Genomic DNA, 19,161 nt, shown 5'->3' on the forward strand with positions numbered 1-19,161 from the left:
CTGAAGTAGGAAGCAAGATCTTGTGCATGGATAGTGGTTGGTGGCTTGGGTGAGGGAGGATTAAGAAGGGATTTAAATGTATTAAAAAGTCGTTTTGGGTTAGAAGCTTGAGCAGAAATGAGAGTTTGGAAATATGTTTGTTTGGCAGTTTCCAGGGCATAACTATAGTACTGGTAGATATTCTTATATGTAAAGAAATCCATTGGACTGTGAGATTTACGCCATTTACGCTCAGCTTTGCGTGAGATATTTTGTAGGTGTCTCGTTAATTTAGAGTGCCACGGTTGGCGTCTAGGCCTACGTGGAGTGTGGTGGGTAACTGGAGCCACTTCATCCAGGGCTGTTTTGAGGGTTAGGTTTAGGTGTGATACCGCCATCTCAGGAGTAGTGAATGCAGAAATAGGAGCAAGCTGTTGTTGCAGTGAGGAGCAGAGTACTTGAAAATTAATATCATTAATATTTCTGCGGGCTTGAGGTGGATTAAAGGATTTCTGTGTTTTTGAGTTCTAGTACTTTGAAGTACTAGAGGGCAGCATGCAGGTGATAAGGTTGTGATCCGAGAGAGGGAAAGGAGAATTGGTGAATTCCGACACTGAGCACAGCTTAGTGAATATCTGATCAAGACAGTGGCCATCCCGATGAGTAGAGGAGTCAGTCCATTGGGAGAGGCCGAGAGAGGAGGTTAGAGAGAGTAGTTTGGAGGCATGAGCAGCAGATTTTGGGCTATCAATAGCAATGTTGAAGTCACCCATGATGATGGTTGAGATGTCAGCAGAAAGGAAGTGAGGGAGCCAGGCAGAAAAATCTTCCAGAAATCGTGTTGGCTGCCCAGGTGGGCGATAGATAGCTGCAACATGCAGCGAGAAAGGAGTGTAAGTTCTGATGGAATGTACTTCAAATGATGTGAATGTGAGTGATGGAACCTGTGGTATAACTTTGTATGTGAAGGATTGGGATAGTAATATTCCAACCCCACCTCCTCTGCTGTCACCAGGCCTGGGTGTGTGTGAAGTGGAGAGCACCATGTGACAGGGCTGCAGGGGAGGCTGTGTCTGATTGTGAGAGCCATGTTTCTGTTATAGCCAGCAGGTTGAAGTTGTTTGAAATGAAGAGGTCGTTGATGGATGTTAATTTGTTGCCAACAGAGCGTGCATTCCATAATGCACATTTTAGTGATTTGGGGGATGATGGGAGGCATTTGATGTTTATGAGGTTAGCTGGATTACTATGTTCCTGAGAGTTAGGTGCCTGCGAGCGGGGCAGGCAGCTGGGGCCTGGATTAAGCGAAATGTCACCAGCTAATAGAAGCAGTAGAGAGAGATAGGTGTAGCTGCAGGTGGTTTGTGAATGTTGTTTCTGGCGACAGTTTGTGGATGTTATTGTCAATGTAGAGAGATATGTAAAAATCTCATGAGTGTTAATAAGAGGGGTGTGGATAATGGAGGCAGAAATGTGTATACTGGGCTGAGCTTCAGGGAGAGAGAGAGAAGAGACTGATTTTGAGAGAAAACCATGGAGAGCGAAGCAGAGCAATAGTTTGTAGTACATGGTGTATTTGATCAAGAGTATGAAATGATATTGCATAGGTATATTTTCCTGGCCCCTCTGGTCCTCCAAAAACGTACTGTGCAACAGAGTTACACAAGGACCTCCGGGAGCCCAGGGGCAGAACTGGCCACTGGGTTCCGGGTTTTCAAGATCAGGGCATAAGGTGCGCTAAAGCTTTCAGGCTCGCCCCAGCCTGTGAAACAATATGAGGCGCCGTCTGCAACCTCTTAATGTGGCAATGCTCCACAACTCGTTACATAACTTATTAAACTACCTACATTCTATTGAACATAGTTAACAACAACATTGGCTTAGCTTCTCGTAAAAGAAACAAGACAGTATTGTGCAATCTTTAATACCCAAGTTTCCCCTATCTGCTTGTATTAATTCTGTATGTGTTCTGTTTCAAAACCAGATCCAGAAAAGGCACTCGAGTGGAAGTATGGATGACAGGCCATCAATGTCAGCACGTGATTATGTTGAATCTTTACATCAAAATTCAAGGGCAACTCTTCTTTATGGCAAAAATAATGTAATGGTTCAACCAGTAAGTAGAGCTCCTTGTAACATACAATACATTAAACGTTTTTTCTTTTTTAATTCAAAATTTGGGCAATGGCATAAATATCTTTGCTACATAAAGATATTGGTTTATAGGCTAACGTCCACTCTCTTAATTAGTGTATGATGCTGGCTTCCCAGTTAGCAGGGAGGGATAAACCTATGGTGAATAATATGCAATAAAAGTTCCCTTTGAAAAGTATACTTACAGTACTTTGGTATGAATATGTCTCCCAGATGTGGTAAATAAGGCGGTCGTTTGTAGTATAATGCAAGTGGCAGGCCGCTAAATTTAGTTGATCCACTCAGGAGTCCCACAAATGCACCTCTTGTATTGGGGGCATCGGCGTTCAGGCTGGCGTGCCTGTATCCGGGTGAACTGGCCTGAGAAGGGGAACACTCATAGGTTCTAGGCATTAGAGGGAGGGTTTAGGGTAGGAATAAGAGATAGAGGGTATATGTTTTAACCAGCATTAAGTGCTAGCTATGCTGCGCTCAAGATCTCTCGATAATAGAGAGATCCCACACATGCCCATTACAGCCGGCCGGGGAGTGATGATTTTTTTTTTTCGAAAGTGCGCATACGTGCCGGGGTCACTGATAAGGAGAGATATGTACACAGAACATAACAGCTCTCCTTATCGGTGCAAAGGGGGGGTTATTTTTCAAACATTATAATACATCTGCCCCAAGGGGAGAATACTCAATGGAATGCTGCTTTGCTTGAGGTGATGGTCCCATTGGGATTTGGAAGACTAAGTAAGTGATCTGGAACCATCTTTTTTTTTTTTCATCAAACACATAATATTTTTTGTTAATTTAATTTTTTACATTTTTTACACAGATAAGCATCGCACAGATCTGACTTATCTGTGTGATGCCTTAGGGTCGTACTTCTTTGGCTGACAGGAAACTCAGCAACCGAATACTAATGACATCGGCATCTGGAAATACAAATCCTGAGAACTCGGCAGCATAGTAAATTTGCCGTATTTTCGGCCCGATCAAGGCCGATTATGGTTGTACCCGTTCATAATCTGGATTGGCATTCTTAGTAAATTTCCTGCAGACGTCTTGCTGGGAAGGGGGCCATGAAGCTTCAGTGGTGGTATATGTTAATGCTTGGATACTGCAAAAGGTGCGGTTCCAAGAGAAAAAGTGTCCTCAAAAAAGTATTTCTCTTTTTTTACAAAGGAAATTAAGTGTGGAAAGCCTTTATTTTCGATAAAATTGGTACATTTAGCTAACTCATGCTTCTTATTCTATATAAGGGAGAAATGTAGTAATATTTTATAACCTTATGTTTGTTCATTCTATGGTTAGAGAGATGACATGGAAGCCATCCCAGGGTACTTGTCACTTCATCAGACTGCTGATATCATGACCTTAAAATGGACCCCAAACCAACTGATGAATGGTTCTGTGGGAGATTTAGATTATGAGAAAAGGTAATTGCATTTTATGTGGTTCTTTTATGAATTGTGGCTAGAAGCTACAGTATGTCATTAACATTTTGTGTCAGATATATTTGTTTAAAATTATGTGAAACTGAAAATAGTTGATGTAGTGATATGTGCAGTACTATGTGAACCATGTAGACTTGGTTGTGATCACTTTTTTCATTTAAAAAAGAATGGGAGGCAAGAGATCCAGAACTATACATAGTTGCAAATGTATGTTTGGCCATCAGTCTAATTTAATTCCTATTGTCCATTATGTTGCTGGTTTAGAGAATGGCTAAGCATTCACCATCCTGACTACTGACACTCCAAATGGGGTGCCACACCAGGTATCACTGTCATGAAGGGGCCTTGTGATCTTCCTCAAATTTGTGGGCGTAGTCTAGTTTGGAAGGAGCATGTCTTCACGGGATGCCCAGCATGGCAGTACCTAATTCCAGAACTCCAAAAGGCATGCCCAGCATCTCAGCAGTTACTGACTGCCCACTGAGACTGGGCAGTGTGTAGTACTGGCTCCTCCTTTGCGTCAGGAACCATGTGCTGCAGGAGATTACCAAACTGTTGCATCCAGCTTCTGTCATTGCAGGGTGTCACTCCATCTTAGGGTGATACCTGGGTGTGGTCCACACATCTGGTGCCATTTATTCTGGCAATACTTAAGTCATGTGTTTTTAATTATAAACTTACTTTCTGATAATGTTATAGGTATGATGTATGTACTGTGTTAGACCTCTACCTAGAATTATGGCCAGACCGTACAGCCTTCCTTTATGTTGTCTTTTATTTCCTAGTTCTTACTAAAAGAAATATGTCATGTGAGTTTCTTTCATAAATTGATTTATGTTAACTAGAAAAATGCAAAATACAATTTGTGAAGTACTCTATACTCTAAGTGGACATTATAGGGTAGATGTACTAAGCCTTGGAGGGTGATAAAGTGGAGATAAAGTATCAGCCAGTCAGCCACTAACTTCCATATTTATAGGTGTTATTATTGGCAGCGTTGGTTGGTAGATTATCTCTCTCTTCGTTACCTCTCTGCAAGGCTTAGTACATCTTACCCGATTATACTTATTTAAATTTATTTTCCTTTGTCCATATATAGAGCTGACCTTTCCATTCCAGGGGGTCGATCCTATTAAACCCTTGAAATGTTTGAGTTGCCGTTCAGTTGCCATTTTAACACTAAAAACAGCACCAAAATTAAGCCTAACTCGTACCCTTCGCAGGGCCGAATTTGCTGAAAATTGCTTGCACTCCTAAGGAAGTGCGCCCGGTGTCATGATGATTTGCAGCTCGTGAATCATCAGCACCGTTCGGGGTTGATAGGTTCGACCCCCATGGCTTATAGAGCAAAACCAGTTTCTCAGTATGTTTTTATTTCATTCATACGCTTATTGATATATATAATACTGTACCCAGAGAATATTATATTTAATGGATTTTTATGATATGTATGCTTTCAAAAGAAATGTAGAAATGGCTGACTTAGAAATGACTGACGTTTCTTGACCATTAATGCAGAAGCATCCTGATATTTAAAAAAGGGAATATTTGGGGTCAGCTCTAATGGATCTTAAAGCTTTTTCCAGTGATTAATATAATTTAAAGGCTCTTTGCAGACTTTAATACAATTTCTCTAAAAGCAAAGAGGTTATATAGAGCAATTACATTTTAATATTAGACAGTTAATCTAAATAATACCACTTAAGGGTTATACATGTTGGGGGTTTTAAATTCTGTTAAAATACTGTTTTTTTTTTTTTTTTCTTCTCTCATTAATCCCTATATTTTTGTTTAGTGTTTACTGGGACTATGCAATGACTATTCGTCTAGAAGAAATTGTGTATCTGCATTGCCATCAGCAAGGTATGTATTTGACAAACTTGTATTGTTATTGCAGAGTTATTATTTCATATACATTGCTTTCTAGTTCTTAACTATGTCATTTAAATAGCCTCTTGTGTGCCTCTTCATGATGAATTATAAGTAATTGTCTGTGTATAAATGACTCTTAGTTACTATTACACTTGAGGATGCTTCAATAAGTGGAAAACATATTGCTATTCAGTTCCAGTACCACTTGCCACCCCAGACTAACCTGATGTACTGTAATCCTTTGCATCCATTTATTGTCTCACCAACCAATTAATTGCTGTGGTATTGGAGCCTAGGGGGAAACCCCAGGTGCCCTGATGCAGTCATGTGACGATGAAGCAGGAAGCTGATTCACTGCTACTTAAAATGAAACGGCACATCAAATTATTATGTGGGCGGCACCAGTGGGAGGGGTTGAAAAGCAGGAGCATTATGTGGAGGCATCTGTTATAATTTGTGGAGATGTTGTTTTATTATATACTGTTAAAAAAACACATCCTTAATTGCAGATCTGGCCCTTACCAATTGATGCCCTAGGCAAGATTTTGTCTGATGCCTCTAGCAGTGCCTCTAGTTGCACCTCTGACCCTGTACTCCTCTCCCAACACAGCACCCATATCAGAGCAGCACAGATTAACACCCATCACCAGTCCTCATTACCAAAGTCATAACTAGCCATTAGGGTCCACTCCCCATTTTAAAAATGGTAAAGCATGTGCAAAACGAGCATGCCCAAAAAGTGAGTAGTCTTGTTGAGTAAGGGCGCAGTCACATAATAGTACCCTTTATTCAGATTACAACACAGTAGTGCAATATATTTCATAATATCATCCTGTATTCACATTGATATAAATAGTGTCCCTTATTAACATTGCACCTCACAGTAGTGTCTTTTCTTCACATTACACCACACCAGATTGCTGCTTCTTCACATTACACCACACAATAGTGCCCTTTATAGACGTTACACCACACATTAGTGTACCTTATACAAATATTGCCTCACTGAAGTACGTGTACATGTGTTACCCTGTGTCCATCGATCCCCCTGTTCTATATATATTACCATATGACATGTGTTACCTCATGCCCCTCTCCCCTTTCTGAGTAATACCCCGTGACCAACTTTGACATGTGTTACCATGTGTCCCCCAGTGGTATGTAATATGATATATTTATTAGGAGTCATGTAATGTCATCTTGGGCCGGTCATAAGCGCTACTAATACAGAGCCTTACAACACTTTAAAATAGTCCACTGTGTGAATATTAACACCTGTGGCCCAGTCACCTTTTACCGCTAATTTTCTGGTGATTTTTAACAGCATTACTAGTTGTGAGGTTGTGCAGGAGTGTGACCCATTACAGGGGGTGACAATGCAATGGGGCCGCAGTCGCCTCACGATAGCCATCTAGCTACAGTATCTGTGACTTCTCACATGATCCATTCTAGAGGGATCCCTCTCTTGAGTTCACATCTCGGCTGTCTTTTAGTTCTTACATTGATTTAAACTTTAAAAGTTATTTATATTCAAATAAATCCAAAGACACTTGCCAATTACTGGCTGGAGAAAGAAATAATAGTATCCAGCATTATACACTGACCCCCAGCACCATCTGCACCCTTTGTCTACCCTTTCTGCAATGGTCCCACCGTCCAAACTACTTCCCGCCTCTTGAAGACACGGGGAGGGATTTATGTTTCTCTGCCTATCACAGTAATGTAATGTAATGCAGTGCAATTATGATTTTGGATCTTAGACCCCTAGTTCAGGATGGTGCAAAGTGGCATGTAAAAAAAGGCCTGGTGTAGCACTCCCCAATATAAATAAAACATTCTTTACCTAATAACATTCTAACTTTGGTGTATCTTCGATGAATAAATCTCTTATTTTTGGCATGATTTTGGGGGATTTACAAGCCACGGGATTTGTAAAAGAAATATCCTGCAAAACCGTCATTTCTAATCACAGTTCACTGCAAAATTGGCATTGGAATGATTTTTTACATTCCAAAAATACAAAACCCATTATACACTAATATTTTTTCTGTGTCACATTACAGTATGCGGATGGCTCACTGACCATGTCTAGGTTGACAGTCAGTAGGTCAAAACCAAAAGGTTGATATACAGTTAGTCGACAATGACAAAAGGCCAACACATCAAATTGTTGTCATGGTAATGGTTGACATATGAAAAGAGCAAACTGAGTTTTTCACTATTTTTTCAAATTTCTGGAAACTTTTTCATGCTTTTCTATCTGCATGTTCTCCAATTGGGAAGGGTAAAGTGTGCCGAGTAGAATGCATGCCAACATTTTGGTGTTGACCTATTGATTGTCTACCCTAGGGTGTGGATCATTAGCTTGTCGTGTTTATGTTGACCACCAGGTTGGCAGTTGACACATGATAAAAGGTCAACATACATTTGGTGGACATGATCCAAAGGTTGACACAGACAAACGGATGACATGGTAAAAATGTCTATGTTGACATAGGTCGACATGGACACTGCATAAGCATGCCGCAACCCCTTGCATGGTTAACTGCGCTCTCTATGCTTCCTCGATCCCGTGCATGGTTTACTGCGCTTGCTATGCTTCAGGCGCTGTTCTATTTTCCTTCTATGCTTATTGGGATGGTAAAAGTATTAACTATTCGGTTTATGAAAAACTCATGTCAACCGTTTTCCATGTTGACCTTTTGACCACGCCAACCTAATGCATGTCACCCCTTTTCCATGTTTCGAACAATTGACTGCCGACCTAATGACGGCATCCCAAGCAAAATAATTATTAATTAAAAGAGATGTATTCGTCTTGGTAATAACCAAAAAGGTTAAGAAAGTGTAAAGGTGCCCTCACACTAGAAAGATCTGCGATCTTAAGATGTGCACATAAATTAGCCTTGAAATCTTTTGTCCTTCCTGGACAAAAGATTTCAGGCAAGCGCACATCTTCACCTGAGATTTATCTTCAGATCCCATGTGCGTTCCAATGGATCTTTGGCTAAACCTCCTGATCTTTTATGCAGCATGTGAGATCAGAAGATTTAGCAAAAGTTCCTCGGGAGCGCGCATCCGATCCATATTGTCCAATTTGCGGCCGAGTATCTGTAAAAATCGGCTGGAAATTCTAGTGTGTGGGCAACTTAAGAAACACTATTTTATAAATGAAGTAATAACATATACCTACTGTATCATTAAAATAATCCTGATATCTAATCTGTTGCTGGTATGATACAGTTATGCTGTTACTAAAGTTTGTTTTTGTCTTCCATCAAAAGTAGATAGTGGAGGCACTGTGGTTCTGGTCAGTCAGGATGGAATACAGAGACCTCCTCTCAGGTTTCCACGTGGTGGACATCTCCTCCAATTTCTTTCATGTTTAGAAACTGGTCTACTCCCGCATGGACAGCTTGATCCTCCATTGTGGTCCCAAAGAGGAAAGGTATTTATGATATTGTAGCTTCACTCTAGAGCAGACATTCCCTGCCTTGGTCCTCAGGGAACACTAAAGGTGCCCACACACTAGAAAGATCTGCGATCGTAAGATGTGCGCATAAATTAGCCTTGAAATCTTTTTTTCGTCCTGGAAAAAAGATTTCAGGCAAGCGCACATCTTTACCAAAGATTTTTCTTAAGATCCCGTGTGCGTTCCTATGGATCTTTTGTTAAATCTTTTGATCTTTTGTGCAGCACGTTAGATCAGAAGATTCAGCTAAAGATCCACGGGAGAGCGCATCGGACCATAATCGGCTGATTTTCGACCGATTATCGGTAAACATTGGAAGATATATCGGCCGATTTATCGCAAATCGGCCCAAAAATCATTCTAGTGTGTGGGCACCGTTACAGTGCATTTTTTTGTAATATTCTTGCATAAGCACAGATGGTGTCAAAATCTATATAATTGAGGTGCGATAGTGATAAAGGATGATCAGGATATAGTGGCTATTATGGAATTGTGGTGCAATAAGAATCATGACTGGGACATATTTATATTAGTGTACACTTTATTTAGGAAGGAAACAGTGGGAAAAATTGGAGGAGGAGTAGCAATGTATGTGAAAAATATGCTACTTAAATACAAAATATAGAAGAAAAACGGTACTTGTGTAGTTTCATGGCGGCATATCCCTGCTGATCGCATTGTTTGCAAATCGTATGCAAATATCACACGCGATTTGCATACAATTCGATCCACAATGTGATTTCGCACACCCCCACTGTCCACATCAGCCCGAAGCGTGGAGAGTGCAGTAAGCCCTTCGAGGAGATGTGGCAAGTGTGCTACTGACCTGTTATCGATGGCGGCGCGGAGTTGATTTTATAAAGTGTGGCGAGCCACCGAGCCCGTAGCGTAGCGTGGCGAGTGGGCACGGAAAACGAGCTTGAAGCGTGGCAAGCGGACATGGATTACTTGACTAGGATTATGATAATAATCTACCTGACTAAAAACTGGATGGTGTACTTTGCAGGTTTAACTGAAAGTGGTGAATTCCTAAATTCCTTACATGGAGTATACTTCAAGCAATTGGTGACACTTGATACTCACAAATGGTGACATGATATCAGACTTATGTGGGTGAAAAATTTATGAGGCTAAGGATACTAAAAGAGCTTAAAGGGTTGTTAATGGCACCATTTACAGATTTTTTCCTCCAATCACTTGCTACAGGAGCAATTCCAGAGGTCTGGACAATAGTGAATGTTGAACCACTGCTAAAAAATGGAAGCAAGCAACTACTGACCAGTGCCCTTATGTCAGTAGTATGGAAAGTAATGGAAACACCCTCAGAAGAGTTGTGTAGTATCTTAAATTGAGCAACTTACAGAATCCCAAACAACATGGATTTACTCAGGGGTGATCACACCAAACAAATCTTATTGACTTTTTTGACTCCCTGACTAAAATAATAAAGGGTCATAGATGTAGCTTATTTAGACTTTAGTAAGGCTTTGACATGGTCCCACGTTGCAGACTGCTAAAAAAACCTCTAAAGTACAGTATGGGAATGGTTTACAGATTCTAAGATGGTTGAATGGTTAAGATCTTGCACAATAGGAAACAGAAGTAGTTGTAGTAAATGGAGTGCAGTCTAAGGAGGGAAAGGTTACCAGTGGATTACCCCAGGGATCTGTACTATGAACAGTGCTCTTTAATATCTTTGTTGGTAACATTGCAAATAGTGTTAAAAAGGCATACTTTCCATCCAATACCAAGTCCAATTTCTGCTTTTTTATCCGATTCCGAGGGATCGGCCCTACTTAAACGATGAAAACTGGCCCAAATCAGATGTGTTTTGACATCTGATCCTATGCGCATCGGATTCAGAGATCATATCTGCTGCACATATGATCTCTGGATTTGGCTTGCTCCCTATAGCGGGGGACGGGGTTGCATGTGATTCATCACATGTGAAAAGATCCCATGCAGGCTGCTCAAGGGGGATAAGGTGGACATAACCTGTCACGAACCAAATGTTGAAAGTACACTTTTTATATTAAAATTAGAATAAAATATGCAAAAAAATGTACAGTGACATTCTAGTGTAGACATTCTAAACATGTTGACATTTGTGTGAATATTGCCTGTTGACCTGATGTCTATGCAGAAATTGTCCATATTTAGAACCCGCTGTGTTTGTGCAGACTTGACAGAGGACTAATTTCAGAGACATTTCAGCTCAAATAAATGACATACCAGCAACAGTTTTGTTCATCAAACAAGGTGACAAATGACATTTTAAAACGAAGCCTTTTTATCAATTTACTCAGACAACGGGAATTTTTTTTTTCTTTCATTTTTAGGACAGCTATGACTTTTTCTTTCTTCTTTTTTTTCTGTTTATTTCATGTGTATCTGCATAAGAAGTGGAATGTTTCCGCATAGCATTTAAGAGGATTATTCTAGTTGGATCGCTTCCCTGGGCGTCCGCCCAGGGGAGCGATGTTTAGCGACTCCGCATTTGCCAGCGGGCACGGTGAATTGATTATTCGCTGACTGCTCGCACACAGCATTGCAGGCGGGGGGCTTGGGGTGGTGGGCCCTGGTCACGCCCATGGTAATGTCCAGCATTTCATGGGCATTCCCATGGATATTCACCTGTGACACGGGTGAGGGGGGCGAGCAGCTGACATCAGCCCAGAAATCTAAAGCTGTGTACACATGGTGAGATTTGACATTCGATTTTGCTATATAGTCAAAATCGAATGCAGATTGTATACAGATCACATGCAGGTTTTTTACCTTGCGATCCCGATGCGCGCTCCCGTGACAGTACAAATCGAAACTCAGATAGACAGGGCTGCAATTACTATAAGGTGCAAATCTAATGTAGATTGTATGGATTGTATGTAAAAAGTACAGAGGGGTTTATTCTAGTTCATTCTTTCTGAAAAAATCCTTCTTAGATGGACAAAACCATGTGCACTGCAGGGGGGCAGATGTAACATGTGCAGAGAGAATTAGATTTGGGTGAGTTATTTTGTTTCTGTGCAGGGAAAATACTGAATGCATGATTTTACACTTCAATATAGATCTCACTTTGAAGAAAAACCCCACCCAAATCTAATTCTCTCTGCACAAGTTACATCTGCCCCACCTGCAGTGCACATGGTTTTGTCCATCTAAGAAGGATTTTGTCAGAAAGAATGGACTAGAATAACCCCCAGAGTTAGAAAAGATTGGATAGCACTCTAATCTTAAGTCGAATAAAAAGGGAATCTCACTGTGTGTACTAGAGAGGTGTCTTTAGATCTGCAAGGGCTGTAGAAATAATTTGATGGTCGTTGATAACAGATATGGATTAATAGAATGATCTCAGTATCAGCACACATTCTTTTTTTACTAAAATGTTCTGTATTTGAAAATGCTAGCAAAAAGCTTTACAATATATTTTTCAAATTAAAATAATATATGTATACATATAGTATGAAGCAGTTTTTAACCCTATTGTCTCAGCAATTTGTAGACGTTATGTAGATTATCTCCTTCCACTGTTTATCAAATGTCTTCATTTTTTATTTGACTCTCAGAGCTTTCCATATGCACAAATGATCAATAAGCAAATAAAATACAAATAATTTTATAGCGAGGTTGGTGGTTTGTGCAATGGAAGCCGAGCAAAACTGATCATCTTAGCCGTACCATATCGATGCATCAGGGAAAGAACTCAATTTTCAACTCAAATTTTTAAACAAACAATATAATGTGGAATTCTAAATTAACAATTCATCAGACCTTGAGAACATAATTTTTAAAATGGTACCTCATTTATCAATTTTGAAGGTAAAAAAATGGATTGTCATCAAAAATCACCTTCTAGAATAAAATATATATTTGCATTGATGTTGTTGACCTTCTATACCACATCCTACATCAGTGCAAAGGAAACAGCTGTTTATCCACTTGCCTGATATGGTGGCATCAGATGCTTTCCCTGTGGCGCCCCCCAGAGTTTGTAGAGAGAATCAAGTGACGTGAAACTATAGTTGCTATGTTCGGACCATGATGGTCATGATGATCCTGGTTATCAATTATTCTGTCTGTATTTTTTAAATAAAATATAATTCTGGTCTGGGGGGGGATGTTGTAACATCCGCAGCCCTGTTCGCCCCCCCTTCGCCAGCCACCGCATTATTAATAACGGCATATGTTCTAACATATGCGGTTATTAACGCAAGGGACAGCTCTTGCGATAAGAGCTGTCCCTTGCGATGTGGTGCCGGCACTGGACTTCCCGGTCTGTGACCTGGGAGTCCATCTGCGCATGCGCAGAATGACGTGCCGGCCGCAGGGCATGCTGGGAGGGATCCGTGACGGATCCCTCAAACAGTGCTGCGGTAAGAAGCCCATAGGCTTCTGCAGGGAATCTCCAGCTTTTGCTGGTGATTCCTTCCACAGTGCTGCCACTGCGGAGGGGGGTTAGAGCATACAGAAATGCGGTAAAAACCCAGATAACAGGGTTTTTAATGCATTTCTGTCTTAGAGAATCGCCCCCAAAACAGAACAGCAACATGCGGGAATTAGAGATACAGGGAATGTGTCATTTTAAATCAAAAGAATAACGTGATCTCATTTGAGAGTTCTCTAAAATTATAGGATGGTTCTGCTTAACATTTAGTAGATAGGCTGTGTTTAAACATGACTTGGTACATATGGACTGTAAGAGAATTGTATGCATTCAGGTAAAATTATGTTAGACACAACAGGCATATACACGTGTCCACCACATGATTATAAGAGATGCTCTCTGAGACTGGCTGTCCTACTGTAAATGTCCCCAGTTGGATGTTGTACAATAACCCCTAGCATTTCCCTTTCTTCTAAAGTCATGGAAAAATATTCTGCCTAACTTCATCTGCTTAATACACAGGGCAAAGTGTTTCCCAAGCTGAGAAAGAGAAGTCCTCAGGGGTCGTCAGAATCCACCTCAGATAAAGAAGAAGATGAAGCAACAGATTATGTGTTCAGAATAATATTCCCAGGGAGCCAATCTGAATTTGGTATGGATCTTCTAAGAGAAATGTTGATTGTTTTTGTTTTATGTTATCATTATTAGAAGGTAGGGCAAGTGAATGTTGCCTTATATTGTATGCCAAATGCATTTCCACTACATTTTAGTTAGTATATTAAGCATTGGCTAAGCAAAATGGGCTTCCTGCCAGCAGTCATTTTGTAAATGCTGTACTTGCTTGGCTTCACATCCTGATTAATCCCTTCACTAATAGGGATTTTTCTAGTAATGACACTAAAATAGTAATAGCATTGCGATTTGGTTATTTGCTCACTCAAGATGATTGCACGTGAATGAATGATGAATGCAAGTGTCCTTGGGCTTAAAGGGACCGATCCTAAGTTGGTAGCAAAGCAAAAAAGAAATAACCATACTGCAATGAAAAAGGATTAAATACATATTTACATGCATGGTAAATACTTTCTGCTTTTGCTAGTAGCCCACAAATACTGAATTGCTTTATTTTTGCTCTACAATTTAGGACACACCCCTCTCAAATCTAAATCTCTCTGCATATTTAAACCTGCCCCACCTACTGTACAACATGGTTTCATCAAGGTGCAAAGTTGCTCACTCCCAACTCAGAATCAGCCCCAAAGTCAGATCATGTGCGTTTCGATTGCTTTAGCATTGTCTCCTGTACAAGGGAGATATATTAATGAATATTGGTCGAGTCTTATGCATAGTGGCACATAATAATAAGATGTATCCTCATACATTTAGCGCAAGATAGGACAAGGTTGGTCTCGGGCGCACTAAGGGAGCTGCTAATGAAGGAAGCAGCTGCTAAAAAGAGAGGGGATAGTCAGCCCCCACGGAGAAAATATAAAAATAAAAAGACAATAGCAGCGCTTGAATAAAAATATTAATCAAATGAATGTTAAAAAACAATTCTTTATTAAATCATAAACAGATAGATACATACATACATACATACATACATACATACATACATACATACATACATAAAATAACCATTCCAGCAGGAACAGCAATAGTTAGGGCAGACTAAAAAGGAAAGTCGAATTCATACTGGTAGGTGCACTTACCAAAGATACCACCGCTGGAGGAAAGAGTCTGGAGCTGTACCCAATCGATCCGATAGTGAGTCCTCTCTAGTTAGTGCAGCAGATGGACTGAAGCCGCTGGAGCAGTGCCAGATTAAGCCTTCGGGGGGCCCGGGGCACTTTAGACAGGGGGGCCCCCTTGCACTTGTCATTACTGGCCGCAAACTGCATGGGGGAATATTACACTGTCAAAACACAAAGTAAAGGCAGTATAAACTTGGTCAATGGGTAACTTCAGGGGATATATATATATATATATATATACATATACATACATACATACATACATACATACATACCACATGAAAAGCCTGTGTTTGTCCCTCTGCACCTTACTCTGTAGGAGACCTCACAGTCCCAGTGCTGCCTCTGATTAAAAACCCTCCCATGACTAGGCTGCTGCTGCTGTTATCCATGGGCCTGAGAAGCATGTAATGAGCTCCACCAATCAGAGCTCAGCACAAACGTCTCAGCCTCTGCCCTCTGGTGCAAAGTGTCATGGGACTTAGTCAACTCCCAGTAATGCACTGCACACTTGGCTCCCAATGCTCAACACCATTAATCATTGTCACATTGGCAGATAGGTGAAGCTGCAGCACTACCCCACTCCCATGCACAAAACCTTTAGCTAAAAAAATACATGCCAAGCCAGCTAGAGGGGGGCCCAGGGGCACTGACCCCTTGTGCCCCCATTATAATCCGGCCCTGCGCTGGAGGAAGGTATCTGGAGCAGCGTCCAGTGGTGGTACCTTTGGTAAAGTGTACTTATCTGTATAAATACGACTTTCCTATTCAGTTTGCTGGTCAGTTGTTACTCCGTTCCTGTAAGCGTGGAACCTGGGTATTTTATGTATTTGTCTGTTTATGTTATTGATTTAGTAAAGAATTGTTTTTTTAACATTAATTTGATTATTATTTTTAACTAGTAAGCCTGCTCGAAGCAAAAACTTTGAAAGCTAGTCTGCCACCTTCTGTGTTTGTGCATGTGTGAAAGAGATGTAGTTTAACTACAGCCCGGTCATCTGCTGGTATTACAAGCAGATAAGCAACAGGGTGGACAGCTTTCGTAGCATTCTAATATGGAAAGCCATCCACCCTGAGGTAAATTGCTTGGATGGGCGAAAATGGCTTAGTGTGTATGCACTGAGCAATTTCCAGGCCAGCGATTTTCACCATCATTGTGCTGCATACATGCTGGGCAAAAAGGCCCAGTGTGTATGCACCTTTACTCACAATACAAATTAGGAGACTGTGCTGATAAATTTGATATGACACTTGGATATTTGTGTCTTCACACTGGCCCTTATTCAGATCTGATCGCAGTACAAATTTGTTTGGAAAATGGGCAAAACCTTGTGCACTGCAGGTGAGGCAGATGTAACATGTGCCGAGAGAGTTAAAGTTGGGTGGGGTGTGTTGAAACTGAAATCTAAATTGCAGTTTAAAATAATGCAGCCAGTATTTACCCTGCACAGAAACAAAATAACTCACCCAAATGTAACTCTCTCTGCACATGTTACATTTGCCCCACCTGCAGTGCACATGGTTTTGTCCATTTTCTAAACAAATTTGTACTGCGAACAGATCTGAAAAAAGGCCACAGAGTGCTACAGTATAGGAGTGGGAGCTTTTTCCAATACAATTTCTATTCTACTTGGCATACAAACTAAATCACAAATGGTAATAATTTGATATATAACACTTGTATATTGTGTGCCAAAAGGAGCTGTTTGATTTGACCGCAGGAAAGATGTATGAGGACACATCTGTATGCAATCCATATTTATCAGAATTGTAGAAGGGGGCAGATTTGTCCTTTAATTAAACTCCAGTGCTATTAGAAGTATGACTGTACCATATAGTGGGCTCAATTCCTCTCTGTGTACAGAATGTAACTCTCATTGTGTGTTTCCATCTTCCCTTATTTGTAGCTAATGTTCGCCGTCATTTTCATCCTTCATTCACACACCTACCTTGCATCACCTCCACTTACCCCGTGAGGTCCAAGAGTCCAACAAGCCCATCTTCAGTGGAGCAAACACATGCTGAGAAGCTTCACCACACACTTACCAAGCCGGGTCTGCTGTGACACTATGCATCCTATCCATGTGTTGGACACACCATGTTGCCGTCTGCTAAAACTAACACGATATATATATATATATATATATATATATATATATATATATATATATATATATATATATATATATATATATATATATATTGGATTTTGCATTTCATAATTGTAACTAAATTCACACTGTTATTGTATACAAGGCATAGAGATTCAAGATGGTTTCTGGTAGCCTTATAATGAAAACTAGTGATTATAATGTTTGCAATAATACATTAGTGGGTTCAGGGCCTTATTCAGCTTGGGTTGTAATTCTGTGAATCCCCTGCCAGCTCGGCCCTGGCTGCCGGGACACGAACAGCGAAGAATTTTCTGTCTGTGCAGCCAGGAAAAAGCAGCAGCTAATAGAGTGAGAGGGGCAGAGGTAAAATAATATTGGAGCTCAGCAGGCAAAACCAGATTGGGCACATGGGGAACTTGTATTGTCACCCTGTGCATGACCTATTGTCACCCTGGGTATGTCCCAATATTCACTTTGAGTGCACCACCTTTGGTATACCCCTCGGTCACCCATGTATATGTCACTCTGACACCTACAGTATGTATTTGTGCCAGTCTCACCCTGTGTATGCCCCTCTGTCCCCTTCTATTGGTCACCCTGTTTCTGCCTTAATGTCACTTATGTATCTGCCCCATTTGTCACCTGTGTATATGTGCCACTTGCACCCTGTGTCTGCCCCTCTGTAAACTCATGTATGTCACCCTGTATATGCCCCTCTTTCAACTGAGTATATTGCATTTCGCATTTCCACCCATGTGTATGCACTACTTTAACCCAGTGCATGTCCATCTGTCACCCTGAGTGCCTCTCAGTCATCCATGACCTTTTTGTCCTGATATTTTTTTAGGCAAACCTGACCTGCCTAGGAAATACGTCCTCATGCTGACCTGCCTAGGAAATACGTCCTCATGCTGACCTGCCTAGCCAATACATCCTCATGCTGACCTGCCTAGCCAATACATCCTCATGCTGACCTGCCTAGCCAATACATCCTCATGCTGACCTGCCTAGCCAGTACATCCTCATGCTGACCTGCCTAGTCAATACATCCTCATGCTGACCTGCCTAGCCAATACATCCTCATGCTGACCTGCCTAGTCAATACATCCTCATGCTGACCTGCCTAGCCAATACATCCTCATGCTGACCTGCCTAGCCAATACATCCTCATGCTGACCTGCCTAGTCAATACATCCTCATGCTGACCTGCCTAGCCAATACATCCTTATGCTGACCTGCCTAGCCAATACATCCTCATGCTGACCTGCGTAGTCATTACATTCTCATGCTGACCTGCCTAGCCAATACATCCTCATGCTGACCTGCCTAGCCAATACATCCTCATGCTGACCTGCCTAGTCATTACATCCTCATGCTGACCTGCCTAGCCAATACATTCTCATGCTGACCTGCCTAGCCAATACATTCTCATGCTGACCTGCCTAGCCAATACATCCTCATGCTGACCTGCCTAGCCAATACATCCTCATGCTGACCTGCCTAGTCAATACAGCCTCATGCTGACTTGCCTTGTCAATACACCCTCATGCTGACCTGCCTAGCCAATACACCCTCATGCTGACCTGCCTAGCCAATACATCCTCATGCTGACCTGCCTAGCCAATACATCCTCATGCTGACCTACCTAGCCAATACATCCTCATGCTGACCTGCCTAGCCAATACATCCTCATGCTGACCTGCCTAGCCAATACATCCTCATGCTGACTTGCCTAGCCAATACATCCTAATGCTGACCTGCCTAGCCAATACATCCTAATGCTGACCTGCCTAGCCAATACATCCGCATGCTGACCTGCCTAGCCAATACATTCTTATGCTGACCTGCCTAGCCAATACATCCTCATGCTGACCTGCCTAGCCAATACATCCTCATGCTGACCTGCGTAGTCATTACATTCTCATGCTGACCTGCCTAGCCAATACATCCTCATGCTGACCTGCCTAGCCAATACATCCTCATGCTGACC

General features: G+C 41.3%; 1 protein-coding gene across 2 annotated transcripts in view; it reads left to right on the plus strand.

Moving 5' to 3' along the window:
* The window catches only part of SGSM1 (small G protein signaling modulator 1), a 171,619-nt gene that overhangs the window by 105,750 nt on the left and 46,708 nt on the right, over positions 1-19,161 (plus strand). The window contains exons 8-12 of one of the 2 annotated variants that reach the window (XM_083146360.1): positions 1,964-2,095; positions 3,433-3,557; positions 5,371-5,438; positions 8,732-8,895; positions 13,826-13,955. In XM_083146360.1, the coding sequence (XP_083002486.1) occupies positions 1,964-2,095; positions 3,433-3,557; positions 5,371-5,438; positions 8,732-8,895; positions 13,826-13,955 (619 nt within the window). The remainder of the gene's footprint in view (positions 1-1,963; positions 2,096-3,432; positions 3,558-5,370; positions 5,439-8,731; positions 8,896-13,825; positions 13,956-19,161) is intronic. The other variant, XM_083146369.1, reaches the window with a different exon arrangement.

The sequence above is a fragment of the Crinia signifera genome, chromosome 1 (genome assembly GCF_055691185.1).
Source record: "Crinia signifera chromosome 1, ASM5569118v1, whole genome shotgun sequence".
NCBI lineage: Eukaryota > Metazoa > Chordata > Amphibia > Anura > Myobatrachidae > Crinia > Crinia signifera.